This window comes from Lepidochelys kempii, chromosome 6 (assembly GCF_965140285.1).
Source record: "Lepidochelys kempii isolate rLepKem1 chromosome 6, rLepKem1.hap1, whole genome shotgun sequence".
NCBI classification, from domain to species: domain Eukaryota; kingdom Metazoa; phylum Chordata; order Testudines; family Cheloniidae; genus Lepidochelys; species Lepidochelys kempii.
In genome coordinates, this window is record NC_136385.1 from 32,174,714 (window position 1) to 32,199,080 (window position 24,367).

The window sequence follows — 24,367 nt, forward strand, 5'->3', positions numbered from 1 at the left end:
AGAGTGGGGCACGTGCGCAATGGGAGTTGCAGCCTGAGGGCAACAGTAGCAATCATGGAGTGACTCTGTCGTCTGGGAGGAAGGAATTCTCAACCTTCCTGGAATCTCCCAGGGCACAGGCAATATACTCAGACTCTGTGTGGAGAAATATATTAGTACTTCAGTCAAAATGTTAGAGCCTCACAGAATGTGATCAAACATCCAGCGCGTGTACAATAATTTAAAACGACTTTACATTTATAATGGCAAAATGTAATTTCCATTTTCTCTCTTTTGGAATGATACGCTTTCATGCCAACATTTGCTGTACCTCTGAGGAGACTGAACAGCCACAAGTCACTCTCCTGCCTATCATGTTTCAGAAACAGGTGCATGAACTTTGCTTGAGTGACTTAGCATTCTGGTTTTCCTCCCTTGTTTCCGAAAATACTACATCATTCCGTTTGATAAAGTTCCTGAAAATCATTATTTGGTCCCACAATTCCCTTGGGTCAAATCCAGCAGTCTTTATTCAAGCACAGCTCAGCTGAATCAGTGGGAACTTTTGCCTAAGAAAGACTAGGTATAACTTAAGTGGTTTGGCCAGAAGTGAAAATTGAAGTTCTAAGGCTTTAGATCAGGTCAGTTGAATTTAAAACAAACACAACAATGATGCCCCAGCTGATCTACTGTGGAACCTGAGACATCATTACTTTGATGATTGTAACATAGAAGTTGTGAAAAATCTTCAGTTTTTTACAATAATTGTTACAATGTGAGGCTGTCACTCAGAATGACTAATTTAATATTTTTGACTAAGAGCTAAATTCTGCCATTGATCCTTATGTGCAAATCTCATTTACTCCTGTTAATTGTCTCTGTTTGTTTGAAACACCCCAACTTGCTAGCAGTTGCTGATCTTGCTGGGAAAAGGTTAAGAGAGTTCTAATAACTCACCGATACAAGTGGCTGCTTACTCCAGCTCCTTATATAAGGATTGAGTGGTGCTCTGGAGAAAGGATGGGGATGGGCTAAGCAGTTAGGAACTGTAGGAGCTGCTAAACCTGGGGAAATTGCTTGAGCTGCATGCTTCTAATTTCTTTGTTAATAAAACCGAACTCCATGAAAGACCATCAGTTTTTTAATTCAGAGTGTTGACTGTGTTGTAAAGCAGGTTGGGAAAGGCTCCTGCTTACACCCTCTTACTCTGAAAAAACATAGTGGTGGTAAATTCAATGGGTATTGCATCCATATATATAAAGGAAGAATTTGGCTTTTAGTGTGTTATCTAATTAAGTGCGCAATCTTACCTTCTTTGTACTCTCAGGACTCTCAAAGACCAGTGGGAATTTTGGTATATGCAGTATACACTATGCAGCCCTGTGCAGAGATGAGGGTTATATGGCTCTTTGATGAAGATAGATATTGCAATATGAAAATTTGTCTAAGAAAATATCAAATAATTTGTTTCCAGTACTTATTGAATGCAACACTTTCTGTAACATAAGATACCTTTTAAACAACATTGTGCATTATCATTAAAAAAAAACAAAAAACCATGCTGGCTAGAAATGTTTTCAAACTTTCACTCCCTTTTGATATCAGGCATTGCTTTCCACTGAGTCCTTTGTGTATTCTGAATGTCTGGAAGCCAAAATATTTTGTTTTAACTCCCACTCTATAGTATTTCCCAGCTGTGTACTTATATGGTGTAATAAAAGGATTTAACAAATGAAAAATAGCAGCTGCATTTGGAGATTCCCTTTGTGCTCCCTTTTCATTTGACAGATTCAGCAATGTGTAACAACTGTAACGTCAGACCTGTAATGACTTACACTACAAGTATCATATCACCCACCAATTTGATTTTACAGAGTGGGGGCGGGGAATAAAACTATAGAAGGATTTGGTCCTGCAGTGTTCCATTGCAGAGCTGGAGACGTTATCACTGTATTTCTAATTTTAACTTAAAATAAAAATTGCTGGAGGTGTGGATATTTATTTCGGTTGATAAATCTGCTAGTAAAAAACATTGTTCCTAGGTGAAGGGCTAAATTCTCCCTTTCTGGGAAAAAAAAAACAACAACCCAAAACCCCCTAAAACTTAGGGAATGGCGAAAAATTACAAAAATTGTGTGGGCTTGAAGGTACAGAAGTCACACTGCGTTCTCCCATGTGGGAGGGATTAGCAAGCAGGACAAATAAATCTTGTAAATTGCATTCAAAAAATGATTTCCTTGTGGAAACTGATTAGGAACAGTTGGTGATAGAGGATGGAGAGGAGTGAGAGTAAGACCATAGTGTAAAATATTGTAGCTAGATTTAAAAAGTAGCTGGATAATTTTATGACCAATAATATTTGTACTGGTAGTTAGCCATGTTTAAAAAAATGGTAATCATGATTCACACTTCATTCACTGCAGGGGCCAGGAAACACTTCCCTCTCCTGTACACCCACTCTCATATAGAGCCTTGAGCAATTTACCCAGGTCAGTTATGAGGCTTTTATCCTTAATCTGAAGTATCAGGTATAGGCAGTGTCAGTGACAGGCCACAAGACTAGATAAACAAATGGTCTGATACACTTATGACAAATTGTATGGTATGTTCTCATGATTCTAACTACTAGAGATGGGCCTGCAGTGGGATTCTAAATTCACACACCTTTAACTAAATTAAATCTGGAGTCTGACTTCATGTTGCAGGATCTTCTCTGCTAAATACATGTGGGAGGAGAACAAAGGGCCAGATTCTGATGCCTATATGAAACTCTAGTGGTTATAGGGTCTGTATAGGAGCAGTAGTGGCCCTGGGGAGAATTCCCCCTTCACAGGGGCACCTCTCTCCCCACTCCTTGCAGCACCTGCTGTAGAGGCATGGCAGGGGAGGGACTGAGACAAGATGTGCCAGGAGCGGGGTGGGGGTGGGGGGGTGGGGAGTGCCATAGCATTTTGCACTACAGCTGTGCTAAGATGTGTGGGTAGCCCATATGCAGTCATGGGGAGACCAGCTACTGGGGCTACTGTGTTTTATGCAGTGGGCTATATTGGCCTCTGGAGCAGGCAGAATCTGAGAGCTGCGAAGTTGCTTAAAGCCCTCTTTTCCCCTGTGCTCTCCTCAGCTACATTGTCTGTGCTGTGCCTCCTGCCGCAGCACAGAATATGGTCCAAAGGATAGTGTTAGCTGGGATACAGGCACTTTGCACATGGGAAGGCAAACACATTATGGCACTACAAGCTTATTACGTCCATGGGGTGCTACGTTATCCCCTACACTTTATAAAATCAAGTAGCGGCCAGTGCATTTGGAATTGGTGTTGATTTCATTGAATTATATGTCAACTGAGAGAACTGCCATATATTTTGCATGGTAATAATATCAAGATTATATATCTGTTGCAGATTTCATGTTAAGCAAGCTCATAGGTCTGCAATTCTTGCTGTGTCTGTGCACATGGCTCTCATCAATGTTGATGGGAAAGTTGCACACAAAAGAGAATAGACCTGATATTGTATTTGTTATCTTTTAAATAGTTTTTTAAGCCAACAATTATCCAGTTTAACTTTCTATAGCCTCAGAAAAACTATTAATGTCAGAAAGATAACAGAAATTGGTGGAACTATGTAGGCCTTAATGCCTCATTGCTGATAACCAGAGACAAATGATACTAGACTTCCCTTGGTATAAAAGCAGTTTTTAACTTTAAAAGGAATGTACATCAGCTCTGGTTTTTCAGAAGAGATAATTCAATAATTTTCAGACTTATTAAGCTTTGTCATGGTTGTTTGGTATTGTGTTGTTACATCAGTTCATGGCTTCAAATTCTCAAAGTTAAAGTTATAATTTATTTTAAAAATCCACATTTTTAATTGACTTGGTATCTAGATGCAGGTATAAAATGAACCAAATTTAAGTGCCCAAAATTCTAACAGTTACCTCCAGTTCTGTGTCTGCAGGAGTTCTCACCAGCTGAATTGTTCAGGTAAACTGTTATTTGCATGTGCACATCTATATGAGTGTCAACTGCAAATCCACAATGGTAATATTCTTTGTAGGGTGCCAGGTGATGAGTATGGAATAAATGTCTAGATAGATAAACACTTTACACGCGATTACACAGATGCAAAGTCTTGGTTGAAAGTAACAAGTGCTAAAAGGCAAATTACATGCTTCATTCTATTTCTATTATTATTATTATTCATCTGTTTGGGCAACTATAATGCAAAAAAGGTATATAGTGGGGTTTTTTTTTAGAAGCTAACTGAGGCTCTGAATCACTTTTTTTTTTTGTATGTTGGTCTGTGATCTGCAAACAATTAGGCATGTGCTTAACTTGACTTCAGCAGAACTACTTGTGTACATAAAGTTAAGCACATGTCCAAATCTTTATAGGATTCGGGCCTTGGTTATATTAGAATCATGAGTAGAATATTGTTTAGCTTTTAAATTAAAAGTAACAGAACAAAATTATTCCCTCAATAACGTGTTTTGTAAGGATAATGAAATAGGTGATTAACTTTGTTTAGTGGGGAATCAGATAATTACTATTTTGGTACACTAGTTATTGTATTATTTTTATTCTTGATGCTGTATAACATTTTTAAAACTTAGGCGTTACTTTAACTATTTCCCCTATGTTCTTGGAAGAAAATTGTTAAAACTGAATTAATCACCACCTGAATACCTCAGAGAGGACTCCTTGTTTTTGTGTTGGTCAGTTCAAATCTATAGATCCTTTATTTGACCATTTCATCTCTTTATAAAGCAGTGTTTGAAAAATCCTCCCTCTCCCCCCAGTTCTGTATATTTACAATGTATTTTTCAAAAGTAGAAGCATTAACATGCTATAAATTGTTTTATTTTTTTTCCTTGGGCAAGAAGGAATCAGGTATGCATGCTGATTAACACACTCCAGTCATTAACATGTGATTATGTGGGCTGCATATTGAGCACCTGCCAAAAGATAAAATTCAGCACTGTACTACATCTGTGCAAGGACTTTTTGCATTTCTTTTGTACTTTGACAGCTCAAGAAAAATCAGTCTTTGGTATCTTTGTTCAGTATAATAAAACTGTGTACATAAAATGTCTTCATGGAGGCAGGAAAGATACATGTATTTATTTTAATCTTTGAGGCCATGAAAATCCTCTGACTGGGGCTTAGACAGCAGTCAATGTAATATGAGTCTCCTAAGGTACTGTATCATATGAACCTAAGATCGTTCACATACAGTTTACAACATTCCTGCATGTTTATAAGGATTATCTGTTCTCGGATTCAGCCAGTGTTCTTCTAATTCACTACAGTTTTATGTGATACCTTTATGTCTCATAAAGGTCTTGTTTTTATTTCAATCTCCCAAATGTTTCAGCCGTGTTTACCTTAAAGAAATGCAAGTATTTTATGCATCAGGCTAGCTTTCTGCACACGTTCCACTGCAAACGCTAAAAGACACACACAAAGCATGTAGCGTGTGACATGTCACAGTGTACAAAGAGGGGCCTGTATGTGTATTTAATATTGCTAAAATATGTTTTTATTCTGAAATGTACAGTACGGTTAACATTAAATTGGACCAGTAAAAAAGCCTGTTGTGAGCAGGTTCAGTGTATACCAGGTAATCTAGTATTCCCAAACCACACAACCTTTGTTTTGCTTGGCTGCTTCAAATTACATAGAGTGCAAGTATTTAAGTGTCTGTCTGTATACACCAAAAAGTATTCAGACTGATCTTAAAGCCTCCTCAATTTCAAATCAGACAATGATTGAACTCTGTCTCACTCTATAGATATTTCATTAGAGTACACTGCTCATACATGGCATTCCACTTCTCAGTGCCACACAGAGTATAAATAAACATTTTAAACCAACAAGAGTACAGTATAATTAAACAGATACTAGTGGATGGCTGTATACTTGTGATAAAGTAATATACTCCACAACATGCCTTATCTAATAATGAGTAGCATTTCCCTCCATTAACGTTTTCTTATTAAGGGCAGATTTAACTGAAGTTTAAGGCCAGGGCACAACATGGCTGAACGGTGTTGGTTCTGTATTGCCAAACCTAAAATCCAATCAGATGATAATATTGGATTCAGAAGATCAAGCACCCAACCCTTATGCATGAAAACATGGCATCTGATGATGGGTTTATTGCCCCACATCAATGATCGTTCACTGTATTTGACTATATTGAAACCTCTCTCTGTTTTGGGATGTGAGCAGAATGCCTGTCAAACTGGTAATTTTTATCTCTCTGCTTTTGCTCCTTCATATTACATGGAGGTTTTGGTTTTCTCCAGTTTTGCTTATCTTTAGTTGGAAGGGACTGCTCTGGTTAGCCAATTAAATTTTACATCAAGCAGGAAAGACCCTGTATTCTTCCTTCCACATACATATCTAATATTGCTTTGAATGGTTCCATTCATTGTGCCATATTTAACTCACTAGACTGAGTCTTATCCAATACAATTTTACACCTTTTATCTAAACTAAATTTCTTTTTCATTACTTTAGCCCATTATTTTTTGTCTTAGAGTAGGATACACAGTAAATTTTATTTTATTTTATATTATTGACTTTTTAGAAATTGGTAAAAGGCTAAACCCAAGTTCTCAATTTGTGTTCAGTCCTTAATCAGGTAGATCTGAGTGAGTAATGGGTGTTTTACTTGAGTAAATGCTGAGTAAAAGGCTTCAGATTTTAGCCCACTTGTTACCATTTTCTCTTCTCACTTTGCATAAATTGTCTAAGCTTTACAAATGATGTTCCCTCAATAGCTTCTGGCAAGTCATTCTCAAGCCTTAAATATAAATTACAAATCTTTTCTAATAAAACTTTTTTTTATAATCAGATGGAAATTAGAAATGATCATGTAGACATTTCATTTCTCTTAATTCTGTTTCATTAGAGCCCTTAAAATGGGAAACCTTTAATATAGTGATTGGAAATTATTTTGTTAACATTTGTTTTCATTATATGTTAACTCCTATCTGGCTCAGAGTACCAGCATGCTGCTAGTACTTGGAATAAAAACCACTGTGGATATCCAACTTTCCTGGGGTGTTTACATGTGTCCCATTCAATGCACAGACTGATAAATATCCCTTTAGAGCAGAAAAGCCTCAGCCACATGGAAATAAAGGACTGCAACAAACACATTTTATGTTACTAATGTTTGTTTTCCACTTTTTCTGGCCATTCATCCTAGTGCTTTTGTTGAACTCCCGTGGAAACAGTTTGTGTTTTCTCATTGGCTTTTGAACAAGATAGGATTGACAGTCAGCAGCCTACAATCAAAGTTTGAAAATTTGTAATTAAAGTTAAACTCTTACATTATAAACTAACACTTTTCCCTAATTTTCTGGAGTCTTCTGCTTATTGTTTCTGTCCACAATATCGCTTCTTCTCTCATCTGTATAGGGCAGGCGTGGCCAAACTGTGGCTCGGGAGCTGAATGTGGCTTTCTTACAGTTAAAGTGCTGTTTGTGGAGCTCCTCATGCGCCCTTCATTCTCCACCTACCAGACTGGGTGGGGAGAAGCTCAGTGCTTCTGTCCTACATCGGGGTGGTAGGACTGGGCTTCTGCTCTGTGTTGGGGTGGTGGGACTGGGGGCTTCTGCTCTATGTTGGGGTGGTGGGACTGGGGCTTTTGCCCTACAGGGAGGGGTGAGTCTAAGGACTTTATCCCCACGGAGGGGCATTGGGGAAGAAGCCCTGTGCCTTGGCAGGCACCGTCCTGTGGGGCAGGTTGTGCGTGTCTTGTGGCTCTCAAACTTCTGAAGATTATTGTATGCGCTCGGAGGGTAAATAAGTATGGCCACTCCTGTTATAGAGGGTAAAATATATGTGCCCGTTACAAAATACAAGAACTAGAATAAAGGTTGGGGGCGGTCCTCTATCAGTGACCACAGACTTCTGCATTTTTCCTGCTTAGGGTTTGTGACACATGCACATCACCAAACTGCTGGCCCACCCACAGCCTTCACCATAGTCCCTAATAGAGAACTACCATGTAGTCTGGTTCTGTGGGGTGCACCAGGCTGCAGAGTCCCAAGATGTAACCCTTTGGTTTCGACCTCAACAACAGGGCAGAATCACAATAATTCCAGTGTGGAGTTTGGGCCTTCAGCAGAGGAAGCTGGAATATTTCATCCTGAGTTTGCAGGATCCATTTCACTGTGAGGCTGCAAAGTCCAGGATGTGGCGTCTATTTTTCCTTCCTAATGTTTAAAATAGGAATGTAGGGTTCTGTTAGTATTAATGGGAGATGTGTTTGTATGGAAGGCTGAGTACACCCATTAGTGTTTATGAAAATAAGTGAGCATAAGAGGAGGATCTTTTTAAAAAAAGTTAAAGCTAAGATATAAACATGCTGTATGTTGCATGGTGTCAATTACATTCTCTTCTTTAAAAAAAGAAAAGGAGTACTTGTGGCACCTTAAAGACTAACCAATTTATTTGAGCGTAAGCTTTCCTGAGATACAGCTCACTGCATCTGATGAAGTGAGCTGTAGCTCACGAAAGCTTATGCTCAAATAAATTGGTTAGTCTTTAAGGTGCCACAAGTACTCCTTTTCTTTTTGTGAATACAGACTAACACGGCTGTTACTCTGAAACCATTCTCCTCTTTGTGTTCTGCCCTACAGTGTTTCAGAGATGGAACTGTCATTTCATGTGTATGTATTCTGTTTTAGAAATGAAAGAGCTTCAGAAATGTCACTTTAGTTGCTTTGTAAAACTGTCTTTAGACACTGAGGTCGGGGATGGTGGGCCAGATGTGGACTAGTACTTTATTCATGAGGTAGTCCCGTTGAAACCAATGGGACTACTAACAGAATAACAGACAACTTAACAAAAGTAAGTGTGCTAGAATCTGGCACATAAAAAATGAATTTTTTTTTCAGTACTGAGAAAATTGTAGTTATTAAATTCTTATTAAACCCATCTTTTCACAAAAAAAATAAAATATGTCGTAGGGCTTAAGATTTTTTCTACTTACGGCACGTAACTTGGAACGACAGTGATTTTAAAATATGAAATGTAGCAAATGATTGCTCTAAGATATTGATCTAATTGCTTTTATTTATTTAATTTAATTTTTATTTTTAGAGTTAACTATTTAAATTTGAAATGTACTAATTTCAAATAAGTTTTGTGGAGATTTTTACCATATATGCCTCAGATCCTCAGTGTAAAATGCGTGCCAAACTTTTATACATATTATCCTAATGTAAGGGTTTTAAAAGAACTATTATGGAGTACATAACACATACTTGCCAGGAATAGTTTTCATTCTTTTTCAGGCTGGGATTATAGATAGAAACTGTTCCGACATTATTTCTGCCTGTGGCAGAACTGCTCTTGCCTGGGCCACTCACGGGAGCTCCAAAAAGACCCACCGGAGAGGCCAATCACTGTTTATCCTTCCCAGTCTGGGAAGACCCGTAAAAGTGCCACGTATTTCTCCATGATGCCCTGTGATTAGCTAATGAAGGATACTGCCAGGTATAACAAGGGCCAAGGATTCACATAAGAAAGCTGTATTATGCTGTACCAAGAACACAAATGGTGCTTCCTCATCAATCTTTCTGTGCATTAGGGCAGCAGTATATGGGCTTACTGAAGGTTTGATTTTGTGTACCAACCACCCTTTCCTTGATTGTTCAACGCATAGTAGCATCGTAGCATTCATGAACTGATAGTTTCTTTTGTAAAATTATTTTATTTTCCTGGAGTTCATCAATGTCAGTTTAGGGATTCAGGTTCTATGACCATGGATGGGTATTTTATCTAGTATAAGGGTGCTTTGCCCAGGCTGGGTTGCATTGTTTATCTCATTTAAGACATTTTGGGGCCATTTTCTGTCCTTATTTGCATGTGTCCATGGGCTGGCAAGGAAATTAATATTTTATATAACAAATATATATTTTAAATATTTTCTACTATGATTGGACTTACTATGTCATAGTAGAGCTGGTAAAATACCCGTTATTTTTTGCTGGAAATTTTGAAAATATTTCATTTTTTTTTTATTTTTCTCACAAAATGTTTTCAATCTTTTAATGAAAAACTGATACCAAAAACCATTTGGTTTTTGAAAAACAAAAACGTTCCCGAAAAATGTTTTCATTTTTACAAATAAAAACCTTGGAAATTTCAACTAAAGTGAAAAATTTCCATGAAAATTTCATGGACCAAGTTATTGCTCCCTGAGCACAGGCTACAGCAGATATGCCTTTTCCAACCAGGCAAAAATAAGAGGTGTATAGCAGGCAGTGGGACTTTTGTCACTGACAACAGAGGGAGCAGGATCAAGGCTCAGCATCTACTTTGTCTATTAAAACCCAGCATTTTTAAGCACAGATCAATGGCTTGTCCCCACTGGGCCATAAGTAGTTGAATTTCAGTGGTTAAGACTGGATCTCTGTCTTTCTAGGTTGCTTGACAATAGAATTTCAAGTACAGTCAATCCTGCAATTGATAATTTAAAAACATACACAAAACTGAAAAAAAAACAAACCCAAAAAACAAACAAACAAACCCCCACCACCACCCAGGGAAAAACTGTTTAAAAATACAAAGTCTTGCTTAGGGTATTACAATTTATCATGCACCTCTTTATCATAAGCCATCTGCCAATTTTATTGATTATATTATTAAGAGTTTGTCCTGAAATGTCACCTTTTTTTGGGTGATTTTTAGATAATGAACAGGCTGTGATTCAGGATCAGAAAAATTCTGCACTTCTTCTATAGTCTGATATAAGCATGTATAATTCCTTTATTATTAACTAGTAATAATGTGTGAGTGGGAGGATTTTATTAAAAGCCTAGTGAGCATTCTCTACCAGATCTCAGCTTAGGTTAAAGTGAGAAGAAAAAGTGGATTTTGCTATATTATTTGTAGTAAATGATACTTTTACCAGGACTAGTTTGCATCGCATTTACCATTTTACATCTGTGGATTTTTCTCAACTCTCTCTTCCCATTAGAAGGGAAATATGATTCTCAGCCAGAGGAAATAATATTTTACTATTGTGGGTTTATGAAGATTTTAATATTGTTTTCCTATTTCTTGATTTGGAATTGAATTAATATTAATGCAGTAGTTAATAATGTAGGCTCATTCTGCCAGATTTTCATAATATTTGGTTGCTAAAGTGCACTCTAAATAAAATCCACCATTTTTGCATAGACTGCAAGTTTGCTATTTAGCATTTTTTCCACTATTTTGTCTTTTTACCCAACCTTGAAATCCTTATTCACTGAAATCAGTTAGTGTTTTACCTTGGAAAATGAACTTTCAAAGAAAGTGACCTGAGTTAAAGATACTATTTCCAGCTTAGTCATAAACATCTAATTTACGGTAAAAGAACCATTTTTTTAAAAATTTGAGAGTGTTTACAGTGGTATCAATTGACTAGTTTGCTGAGCAGCTTGAATACTGCCTGTATTTGGTCATCAGACTATGTCTGAATATCTTCAGTTGATACTCACATAAGAACAGCCATATTGGGTCAGACCAAAGGTCCATCAAGCCCAGTATCCTGTCTTCTGACAGTGGCCAATGCCAGATGCTTCAGAGGGAATGAATAGAGCAGGTAATCATCAAGTGATTCATCCCCTATCACCCATTCCCAGCTTCTCGCATTCTTTTGTCCATCCCCCTATCATAAGTTACTCTCAGCAGTATTGACAGAAATTGAACCGAACTAGGAATTCTCATCAGCACTGTAGATCTGCCTTGCTCTGCTAGGCCTGTCCAGTGGGCAATATTTGAGTTGATTCTGACTCAGCATTTTTCTTTTTGTTCCCCCCACCATTTCTTCCAGCCTATATGGAAAAAGAAAAGATCCCCTTGCGTGGCACCCCTTCTTTTCTCTCCTCGGCACACATGTTGGGGAAATAAAGACACTCCTTACCACACAGGAAGATCAAGCTTGCTAGCCAGAAAAGGGTAGGATCTCTTCCCCTACAGAACTCTCTGTAGCTTCAAGGGAACCAGTTTCCCCTTTTCCTCTTATGGGGTGAGGAACACTGGCCTTCTACACACTTACCTTCCGAATTTCTACTAAAGGCTCATTATGCTCTTTAAGTAAAACTGATTGAGACATTAAGGAGAAAAAAATGAAGACACTCAATTTTTAAATATCCAACAGGTGGGAATCCTTTGGGAACTTGCTCCTTAGCTGAGCAAATAATAAATCATTACTCTAGTAGGAACTCCCTTTCAACTAGCAGATCTCACAGGTGGGTCATTGTCTCAGTGAAAATGTCTTTGAAAGGCCTTCCTTGGCCCATTGTTTCTCCCACTGTCTAGTTTATTTCTTTACTTGAGATCAGCTTGTTCTTCTAATTGGAATGCACGCAATGCAGTCAGTTGCATATACACAGGATATGCTAGTGGGATAGCTATAAAATGTCTTTTGTAGCTTTTTCCTTTTTAACTTTGACATCTTTCTTATTAGTAGGGTCTTTCAGAAATTATTGTCCCAAATGCATAGCCATTTAGATTTTTCTGACATAGTTCTGCTATTATTAGATAAGGTATTTACACTGGACTGGCCTTCAGTCTTTCCATTTGCCCATTTAATCCCTTGAATACCTTTCAGCTTGTGCAGTTTTCCTGTTGACTCCTCAGCTATTCTGTTTCCAATTGCTAATTTCAGAGGCAAATGAGTTTCGGGAATTCATCCTTGGGGGCGGGAGGTGTCTTTAAAGTGCCAGTTCAGTTTTGGAACTGTGAATGGGGAAGTCCTTATGTTGATCCCAATTCTGGGGATTCCAGAGCCATCAAGTCTCGGGAACACAGGTTTTTATTCCTCTCAGGATTTTCTCCTAAAGTGGTTTATTGTAAATTATTACTTGAACCAACCCAATTTCATGCTCACAGGTTATCACTTCTTCTCTACCCAGTAAATATATACATTTTCACGGGAGCAAATTCTGTCCCTTCCCCTTTGTGGGGATGTAGGTTTGTGGGCAAAGTGCAAACATTATGGTTCCGCATGCTGTTCAGTTGTGTTAGGATATGGAGACATTAGCATATATAGGCTTCAACCTTTGCATCCCAGGGAACATCTGTGCTGGACTCATTCCATGAATGCCATCAAGGTGGGGCAGGGTGTTAGGTGCTAGAACTCTGTTATTTCTGCTTACTCTATAGATTAGATGAGTCTATTATCTCCAGCTAAGAGGTATAAATAAAGTTAGCATCCTTCTCTGAAGGCCTGGTGCAAAACCCATTGAAGTCAACAGAATGACTCCTAAGGACTTCAGTGGGCTTTGGGTCAGAAAGAATTAGGATGGACTGAGAAGCTCTGCAGGGAAAAAGCCAAGCTCTGGGAGTAGGTTTAGGCTGAGACTTATGCTTTGCTTTTTGTTGCTGTTAAGAACATAAGAATGGCCATACAGGGTCAGACTAATGGTCCATCTATTCCAGAATTCTATATTCTGACAGTGGCCAGTGCCAGATGCTTCAGAAAGAATGAACAGAACAGGGCAATTTATTGAGTGATCTGTTCCCCGTCATCCAGTCAGGTGACAGTCAGAGGTCTCGGGACCACTGGAACATAGGGTTGCATCCCTGACAATCTTGGCTAATAGCCATTGATGGACCTATCGTTCGTGAGTTTGTTGAATTCTTTTTTGAACCCAGTTATGTTTTTACTGTTATACTGATGTTTAAGTTAACAATAAAAGCAAACCCCAGGAAGATGGTACATTTTAAGCACTAAACCAATATATGTGTGCTGCGTAGAGAGAGACTGTGTGGATGGCTGCTCAGAAGGGATTTGGGGACTAAGAGAGGTGTTGCAATTTTGCAAATCCACCAGCTGGATTCCCAGTCCTTGCAGATGGAGCATGTCTGCAAGCCTACTGCAGCTCTGGTGCTTCAGCAGTGGCCATGGAGCATTGACCTTTGGGCAATAATTCCCCTCCCTCCTACATTGCTGTAGTCTTTCCTAGCACACGGCTCAGTCATTTGGGCAATGTGCTGTGAAGAGGATTTGACTGACAGGTAGCAGGGCCTATTTTCCAAAGGATTGAATAACACTGAAACATCTATTATCCTCAGTTTAACCTTAAGCATATTTTTCTTCTTTGCTTCTTTAGAAGAATGTCCTTTTAAATGGCTAATTTTCAAAAATGATGTTATAAAAGAAACATAATTTAGGAGCTCAAGTTTTTCAATGGAAAAAACATCAAAAGATGCTTTCTGGAAAAATTTTTTTTAGGAAGTGTAACATTTTTAATGCCATTGGCGAAGGTCTGAACTTTTCTGCATAAGAAAATCATCATCTTTAAGCGACAAACCACATGGCACCATGACCATCTAAACTCCAAATGTTGTGTATGACACTGTGTTATATAGTTGTTCCTGTCATGAATAACACTGGATCAGGCAAAAAATTCATTCAGATCCAGTAGATTGAAAAATAGGGGTAGAGAATTAGACACAATGTCACCTTTCCTTGAATTTGATCTTGGCATGACTTCTGCCATTGCTGCTGCTGTTATGGTGCTTAGTTTTCTATGTTGGTGAATGTCACTAATCACCACTAGGGGTGGCTCCTCCTTGGCACTCTGGGGATTGGGTCTGTTGTCTCGCTGTGTTGTTCTGTGGGACCTTTCTTGCTCCTCAGGACCTGCAGCACCATGTCTTTGTGATTTAGCCCTCCGGCCAACTCACAATAGTCCTCCCCTTCTGAGGTTCCATCAAACTCCTCTACAGCATCCCAAACAGTGTTTAAGTCCACTGTCTTGGCTGAGTCACTCCCTCAGTGACTGGGATGAATGGTCCCGGATATGCTTCATGATCATTGCCCCAACTATGTCACTTGTTCAGTGGCTGATAGGGGAACCAAGGTCCACCCTCTGCTCTGGGTTCCAGTCCAGGGCCATGTCTGTGGCAGTGTATGAGGGTTAAATGGTCCCTCTGGCCTACATTAACCCTTTCAGGGTGAGTGTGGGGAGCACACCCCATAACAGTGAACGAATGCATTTTCAGAATAGCTATCAAATATTCCCTCCTTTGTAGATGATGGTAATAATGCCATGATGAACATATATTACATTGGTTTCAGAGTAACAGCCGTGTTAGTCTGTATTCGCAAAAAGAAAAGGAGTACTTGTGGCACCTTAGAGACTAACCAATTTCTTCTTGGTCGTCAGTAGACCTTGCCCTACTTGTTTGTTGTTTGTATTGTTCATTCTGCAGTTTTGCACAGCCACTTCTTAATCCTATTAAGGCTGGAGCAGGGTTTTATGTCTGCCATTATTAATTTGTCTAGTCACTTTTTTCTTCAGACTTCTTTTTCACCGGGGACACTTCACAGCAAATATTCTACTTAGTACTACCTCAGCTCCAAGGGTAGTAAGGATACTATTGTTGTGAATGGTGTGCATTTGCAGTGGCATTAGGGGAATGGTTCTCAATAGTACTAACACATTTTCTATGAAGCCTTGAGTATATTACTATTATTAGTATTATTTTATTGTAAGTATAGTGCTTGAAACTTACAGAGTTTCTAGACATATTCCTTTCCCCAGACTGTTCACAATATTATCTAGATAAAATCAACAAAATTAGGACACAGAGCAATAATTTGGGGAAGTGGAGGTCCTGGGTAATTTTTGATGCAGAGGTTTTAAGAGGGAGATTTGAGAATCCAGTCTTATATCCATTTCAGTGAATGGTACTAAGAGAAAATGAGAGCAGAGATGTAGATGGGGGCCTTGGGCAGTAGACTGAGGAGTTGAGTTTAATACAGCAAGAGAAGAAGCCAATTAAGGGATTCAAAGGTGGGCAACATGGTGAGAGCAACAAAAGGAAGAAATTAGCAGGAGCTCTTTGGTGCTTAGTTTTTAGCTTCTTTGCAAAATACTGATTTCTTCCCATTGCCAAGAAAGATGCCATATTTATTTCTGACATAGCATATAATTTTCATTGTCTAAGTTATGCAAATACCCCATTTGATGTACACAATCCCAATACTCATACATATCAGTATACATGACTATTTTTATCTTAAAATTCATTTGTTTGTTCATTCTTATCTGTTTAAGTCTGTTAAAGTTACTTCCAGATATGTATATCAGAAGTATTCTAATCTTTGTTCGGTAAGAAAATGATATGACCTAAAGACTGAAGGAGCAATACATGAGCGTCCATGTATGCATTATCATATGGTCAGTGTAATTATGTGTATTCATTTGATTTTCTCTGTTCCTTTGAACCTGAAGATAGAAGGAAATTTGGGTGAAAGTGATCATAAAAGATAGATTTCATGATTCTAAGGAAAGGAAGGAGGGAAAGCAGTAGAATAAGGACTAAAAAAAGTAGTTTTTAACAAACTCAGAGAACTGGTAGGTAAGGTCCCATGAGAAGAAAATCTAAGAGAAAAGGGAGTTCAGGAGAACTGACGGTTTCTGAAAGAGAAAATATTAAAGGCACAGCTGCAAACTACCCCATTGCAAAGCAAAAACAGGAAGACTAGTAAGAGGCCAATAGGGTTCCATGAGGAGCTCTGTAATGACCTGAAAATCAAAGAAGAATTATACAGACCGTGGAAACGAATTGCAAAGGATGAATACAAAACAATAGCACAAACATGTAAGGACAAAATCAGAAGGGTGAAGGCAGAAAATGAGTTACACCTAGCAAGGGATATAAAAGGCAATAAGAAAAGGTTTTATCAATACATTAGGCCCAAGAGAAAGATGAAAGACAGTGTAGGTCCTCTATTTAGTGTGGAAAGGGAGCTAAGAACAGTTGACATGAAGAAAGCTGAGATGTTTAATGCATATTTTACTTCAAGCATCACTATAAAAATTAATTGTGACCAGATGCTTAACAGAATTTATATTAACAACGGGGGGAAGGGAGTACAAGCCAGAATAGGGAAAGAACAGGTTAAAGCCAACATGAATTGTCAAGTACAAGTCATGCCAAACCAACCTAATTTCCTTCTTGGGACAGGGTTGCCGGTCTAGTGGATTGGGGGAAGCAGTAGACATGATATGTCTTGATTTTAGCAAGGCTTTTGACACGGTCCCATATGATATTTTCGTAAGAAAACTAGGGAAGTGTGGTCTAGATTAAATTGCTGTTAGGTGGGTTCATAACTGGTTGAAAGTTTGTAGTCGGAGTAATTATCAGTGTGCTACTGTGAAACTAGGAGGATATAACTAGTGGGGTCACACAGAGGTCTTTCCTGGGTGCGGTAATATTCAACATTTTCATTAATGGAGTGGAGAGTTTGCTTATAAAATTTGCATATGACACCAAGATGGGTGGAGTTGCAAGCACTTTGAAGGACCGGGTTAGAATTGAAAGTGACCTTGAAAAATTGGAGAATTGGTCTGAAATCAAGAAGATGAAATTCAGTAATGACAAGTGCAAAGTACTGTGCTTAAGAAAAAAAATCAAATGCACAAATACAAAATTATGAATGACTGGTTAAGTGGTAGTATTGTGGAAATTATAGTGAATCACAAATTAAATAAGAGTCAACAATGAGATGCAATCACAAAAAAGACTAATATCATTCTGGGGTATATAACAAGAATGTCGTATGTAAGACATGGCAGGTAATTGTCTTGCTCTGTTTGGTACCAGTGACATCTCAGTTGGAATACTCTGTCCACTTTTGGGTGCCACACTTTAAGAAAGATGTGGACAAATTGGAGAGAGTCCAGAGGAGAGCAATACAAATAATAAAAGTTTTAGAAAACCTCACCTGTAAGGAAAGGTTAATTGACCAAAAAAAAAAAAAAGTGAGGAGTGACATGATAAGTCTTGAAATATGTTAAGGGCTGTTGTCAAGGTTCCTTCCCCACTCTGAACCCTAGAGTACAGATGTGGGGACCTGCATGAAAACCCCCTAAGCTTATTTTTACCAGCTTAGGTTAAAACTTCCCCAAGGTACAAACTATTTTACCTTTTGTCCTTGGACTTTATTTTGCTGCCACCACCAAGCGTCTAACAAATATATAATCGGGAAAGAGCCCACTTGGAAATGTCTTTCCCCCCAAATCCTCCCCAAACCCTACACCCCTTTCCTGGGGAAGGCTTGATAAAAATCCTCACCAATTAGATTCAAAACAGAGAGAATCCCTCTAGGCAAAACCTTAAGTTACAAAAAGACACAAAAACAGGAATATACATTCCATTCAGCACAGCTTATTTTCTCAGCCATTTAAACAAAACAAAATCTAACTCATGTCTAGCTAGATTACTTACTAAATTCTAAGACTCCATTCCTTCCTGTTCCCGGCAAAAGCATCACACAGACAGAGAGAACCTTTGTTTCTCCCCCACTCCAGCTTTGAAAGTATCTTGTCTCCTCATTGGTCATTTTGGTCAGGTGCCAGCGAGGTTATCCTAGCTTCTTAACCCTTTACAGGTGAAAGGGTTTTTCCTCTGGCCAGGAGGGATTTTAAAGGTGTTTACCCTTCCCTTTATATTTATGACAGCTGTGATAAAGAGAATGGTAATCAATTGTTCTCCATGTCCAGTGAAGGTAGGACAAGTAGTGATGGACTTAAGCTGCAGCAAGGGAGATGTAGGTTAGATATTAGGAAAAACTTTCAAACTATAAGGATAGTTAAGAACTGTAAAAGGCTTCCAAGGGAGATTGTGGAATGTGTCATTCGAGGTTATTAAGAACAGGTTATACAAACACTTGTCAGGGGTGGTCTAGGTATACTTGGTCCTGCCTCAGCCTGGGTGGCTAGACAAGATGACCTTTTGAGGTTCCTTCCAGCTCTATATTTTTATGAATTGGCTTACCTCTTTTGAAGTTGTGGAGCTATGCTGCTTTACACCTGCTGAAGATTTGGCCCAATGTTTTTAATTTTGATCTCTCTTGTGCTTTCTTCATTGATACTAAATGTAAGGGATCAACATGCAAATTGCGCAAACCAGGAGAAGACTCCAGAGGAATTAAAGCATTCATTGAAACAAATTGCAATAGATCATTTCTCACAAAAAAATTAATCTGTCATTCTTTGAGTAGGAAATATTCTGTATCTTAAGAGGGAAGTGTGAAAGCTGAGTCTCATGGACAAGGCAGGGCTTAAGTAAGAGGGGGGGCCCATGATCAAACATTGTAACTGAGGCAACTAAACTTCTATAAGACCACCACCTTCCTTAAATTGCATTTTGCCCTGGGGAACTGGGGGATCCCTGCAGGTGCATGGGTAATAGGACCATTCCTTAGCATGGAATTTAGAGACAGTTGTCTAATTTACTGTTGTAAACAGCTCACTGTAATATTTATATACCTTCACTTGTCATCTAATCCAAATATTGCAGAAACAAGTGGAATAGTTTGTGTTTTCATGTGATGTTGTTTCTTTGCAGGAGTCAGAGAGTAATAAGTTATGTTCCCTATATTCCTTCCGGAATACCTCTACCTCACCACACAAGCCCGACGAAGGAGGTCGCGATCGCAGTGAGCTAATGACCAGTGTTAATTTTGGAACTCCAGAACGCCGCAAAGGAAGCCTTGCCGATGTGGTGGACACATTGAAACAGAAGAAACTAGAGGAAATGACCAGGACTGAACAAGAAGGTATGTGCAGGCTAAGACTATTGTAATATATTTTTTCTGACAGATTCTATGCCTTAAAGAATGTGTGGGGTATCAAGAGCCAGAGAAGTGCATAATTGGCAATAACTGGGAAAAAGTTATTCACAGTTACTATGGCAATGGCAGTTTGTGATCCATTAGGCATGTTAGACAGATATCTCTTGTTTTCTAAAACTTTCTGAATTTTAGGTGATGCCTATGAGTCAAAGCAAAGATTTAAGCTTAAATGATGCCTTAGCTTATTTAAAAAATCATGATGAATTTCTAGCTGCTCTCATCATGTTCATGGATACATTTCAGTAATTTTTTTCTCCTTTTAAGAGAAAAATATTTGTTTTAAACAACAGAAGTGCAGAAGAACATTAGTTATTTAATTTTATCTCAGTAATTGTCATCTTTCTTCACTTTATTCATAACAGCTTTTGCATCTAGGAAGGTAGGCAACTGTTCTAAGGGTAAGGAGGAGCTAGCTCTGACCTATAGATCCAGATCTGTGGCTGAAGAAATGCATTTTATAAAACATATGTGCATATGTGAAAAGGAAATACAAAAATAGGGATAAATCATGAGGCAATGAATCACCTTATATTCAGTTCTTAGTCTGAATAATCCTCTGTGACTTAAATGAGAGTCTTGACTGAATAAGGACTAAATAGAATTGGGGAAGTGAGTTCATCCTTCTAGATCTGCACATGGATGGATTCTACACAGAGATCTTCACGTTTCATGTGTAGTGAAGCCTCAGCAGCCTCTATGGCACCATCTTCCCAGTCCCTGAGCCCATGGGGAGACCTGCATAGCATCTGTATTAAAGAAGAGGTGGTTGGTATGTATGTCAGAGTGAGGGTGGGTTAGAGCAGCGGGTGCTCATAACCTAATATCCCTTCACCTAGACTCCAGTGGAGAAGCCACAGTTCTATGTCCTTAGGCTTTTCCTATTCTGCCTCCTTGCCATGGAATTCCTGCTTAGGGAGTGTTCTGGCAAAACAACAACAAACTTCCAGGGAGTCAGAGGATCCTGAAGTAGACACCGTTATGTTTCTGCAGTGGGACAAGTCCTGTCCCCTGCAATGAAAAATCTGGGGAAAAAACATGCGAGAGAAGGACACTTGCAGAGTCTTCCATCTCCCCCATCAATTAGTGGGTATTTCAGGAATAAGGGGGCTGTAACATCCTGGAGTTGAGGATTTGGCTCACAGGCTTTTAAGGGGATGCGGTGAGATCTTCAGGCTCTGTGTAGCAAAGTAGAAATCCATTAAAACTGAAACAACCTATTTCAATATGGGAAAATATGCAGGGAGGTAGATTTATGAAGGTTTCTACATTTCTTGGCATCCTTTTTAAATGACAAGCACATAGTTAACTGTGTTCTAAAGGTGTCATTTCCTAAGCTGGAGAAGCGTCTCCAAAGAATGTCCCAGATTTTTGAGAACCATCTGTCTGTTTTCAGCTGTAAAGATCATTCTTTTAAAAATTATCTCTTAAGTTTGATGGCTAGACAAGGAAACTATTTTAAATTTTACTTTGGCAAAATCATATTTTACAGTCAGTTAACAGTTGTTCTGCACTCCATGCTAATCAAAGGCTTCTTGGCTCATACTTGCTGCTGGAATTTGAAGTTGTTGTTGATCATATTGACACCACCGCTAAGACTTTTCCAAAAGTACATTGTGTGGAGTGTAAAACCAAATGTGCATAGTTTACAGTTAATGTTTTAATGTGATGGGTTAAGCACTTTAACTTCTCTTCCTACTAATTCTGGTGTCTTTTCTATCCTCACTCTTTATTAGTATATACTAGAGTTGGTTTAATCTAAACAGGTACTTTATACAAAAAAAAAGACAACTTTTTACTGAATGTAAGAGTTCTCCATGCTCCACATTCCCATGAGGAAGAGTGTTTGCATGATTTCTAATATCTTGCTTTCTGAGGAACAGCTAACTCTAAAGCACTGTTCATTTTAATGCCTCTTTATTTTGTCACAAAAGTGGCAGACCACATCTTCATGTTAAATTATTTTCATGTTTTGCCCAGCTGCTTTTACAGAGAAAGGTCACTTGACTATTGCAAGAAATAATTGTTAGGCATCAATTTGTACTATTTTTTAATCAATGACTATGGAAAATTAATTTTCAGCAAATATTTACAGTTGTGCAATGTATCATGCTCCAAAATTTCAGATATTGTCAGTTTTTATATTGGGTAGAAATAGATTGTAATTGTGGCAGATTTGGGTACCTGTGCATGTGAAATAGCAAAATGCTGAATAGACCTGCTTCAGTGTTAACCTGAAAAACGTATGGGTAATGCAAAATGGCGATCCACAACTTTTCACATTTGTTTGAGCTGAATAAAATAAACATTTAAAAACTAGTTTCAATTAAATGTTTTAAGGCTGTGATTTTGCAGTTGACTATATATGGGCAGACCCTGTGTTTGTATTGAATCAGTTGCAGGAATGAGACATAGGCTAGTAAACACATTTTTTCCTGTAGCATACCCTTTCTTTTAAATGACCAAATAATTGCCTAAGTATAGCTGGGCCCAAAAGGTTTGTCTTTCAGCAAATAACCATCAAAATAGGCTTGTTTAGAGTCCACAGTTCTTCTGAAGATGATATACAGCCAGGGCTGCTGAAAAGTCCTCATACTAAGCCCTGATATAGTCATGACCTAGTTCAACACTGTTCCTAGTCCAGAAAATTCAAAGGCTACTGTCTATTAATTGCTAATTTTGGTAAATGAGGGTCATCATAATACTATAACTCAATGAATTTAGTGGAGAGGAAGTATTAACTCCTACCGCATACTACTATGTTAATTCTGTGGGGCTTTTCTTCTGTGTTTCTCAAAGGACTTTACAAACAAATTAAGTCTCTTATCACTCCAATGATGTAGGTAAATAGTCCTTTTTTACAGTTTTACGTGGAGGAAACTTAGTCATAGGAAGGTTATAGGCCCTTGTTCTACTTCCATTAAGTCAACAGATCAATTGGATTAGGTCCTAGATGGATATTGCCAGGTCATGCAGTGAGTTGGTAGTAGAGCTGGATATAAATCCAGAGCTCCAGATTTGCAGTCCCCTGCTGTGACCAGTAACACCCCCCATGTTTCCTTTAACTTCACAAAATTTCTGGTCTACCAGAGGAATATGGGCTAGGATTAGCATGAACCTCCAATGCAAAGTGCTTCATAGTTGGGAGTGTGTTTTCAAATATAAAATGTCAGCCATCCCTGTATATGGTTCTTCTAGACCCCACAACAACTCGTAATTGTGAGAAAATGATATGAGTTTAAAGACTTTATCATGTCTAAATAAATATATTTAATCAGAGCCTTTGGCTTCTGAAAATAAGTTGTCTAATCAGAATTTCATTTGAGCAGCTGCGACCGAGGAAGTCAACAGGCATTGCCTAAGAGAATATGGCCCAGCTGGTTAAATTTGGTTGTTGTAGTGATTTAAATGGTCAAGTGCTGCTTGTAATCCAGGACCGTCTGTCTGCAAAGGAAAGAGTGAATGCTTCAGCATAATGTACAGCTGTTTTAATCTTTCTTTAATAATAGTGCTTCAGCCAGTATCATGCCTCGTGTATCACACTACAAACATAAGCACCTCATGCAGGACTAAACATATCTTAGGTCAGTTTCTTGAGTTACATGTAATTTGGAAAAAGACCATCACCTGCAAAACTCAAATAATAATGAGTTCCCAACCCAGGCCTTGTGCAGATTGTACATTAAAACAGCCTGTGACTTAATTTTTAATGATTTGGAAAGAAAATAGATGTGGTAGAATTTAAATATAAAAATAATAAAATTCTATTCAGTGTTTACAAGTCACTTAGCTGAGTACATAAAGACTTGCTGAAATGTGTTCTTGTGCGGTATAAGAGGTCAGAAATGAGACCAGATGTCTAATTTAACTGAGTCATATCAAACATTAAGAGTTTTGGATAATTTCAATATACTAACTTGTTTACATTTTCTATACAAGAAAATGCACTGGACAGTGTTTTGGGGAGGGCTTTTTGTTGATTTTCTTTTAAAAAAAAGAGTGTCTTCCAGTGAAGAAGAAACATTCTTTCTTTTTAGTGTTCAGATGAAGGGTGTACATGTTTGGCACCCTGGTCAAACATATGTTTCCCAATTCCCCTCCACACGCCCCACCCTTCCAATAAGAGAAGTCACTTCCAAAACATAGCTTATTACTGCTCTTATGTGATATATTTCCATTGTTTGGTCTGCCTACTTCGAGGCAAAGGTTCCAATCAGACATTCTGTTGTACCTCATCCTAAGCCTCTAAAAGTAGTAATTACTAGCACACATCTTGTCTGTAGGTTGGAGGGCAGATTTCCCTTCAGAGTTGATACCAGTGCAACTCCATAGGTATGGAATGCTAGTATGGCAGTCAGCTGGCACTCCTGAGCTGGAAACTGGATGTGTCATTTCTGCTAAGTGCTAAGCCCTCATTACTCAGGGCCTTGAGTCCTACTTCACTTTTGACCTTGATTCTGTGTGATGTATACAGTATCATTTTTCAGCAAAGCTCAGTTCAAAATTCTAGGACAAGTTTTTTATAAACTGCTTCCCATTCTTGTTTCATCACTGAAGACCAGAGTTGGACATGCTAAAGTCAGAGATTTTTAATTACCATTCAGGGTAGAATTACATACCTCTATATAAATAGCGGTATATTACTGTATCCATCTCTACTATCTGTCATGTATGCAGGTGCTCTCACTCTCCCTAAATATATATGTATCATGGAGCTAACCATGCATACATGT

At 38.4% G+C, this 24,367-nt stretch overlaps 1 protein-coding gene across 32 annotated transcripts in view; it reads left to right on the forward strand.

Moving 5' to 3' along the window:
- SOX6 (SRY-box transcription factor 6) overlaps positions 1-24,367 on the forward strand; it is a 445,473-nt gene that overhangs the window by 171,152 nt on the left and 249,954 nt on the right. For 31 of the 32 annotated variants that reach the window (XM_073347430.2, XM_073347425.2, XM_073347409.2 and 28 more), the window contains one exon: positions 19,352-19,562. The exons of the other annotated variant lie outside the window; for it this stretch is intronic. In XM_073347430.2, coding sequence (XP_073203531.2) covers positions 19,352-19,562 — 211 coding nt within the window. The remainder of the gene's footprint in view (positions 1-19,351; positions 19,563-24,367) is intronic. 32 annotated transcript variants of the gene reach the window in all.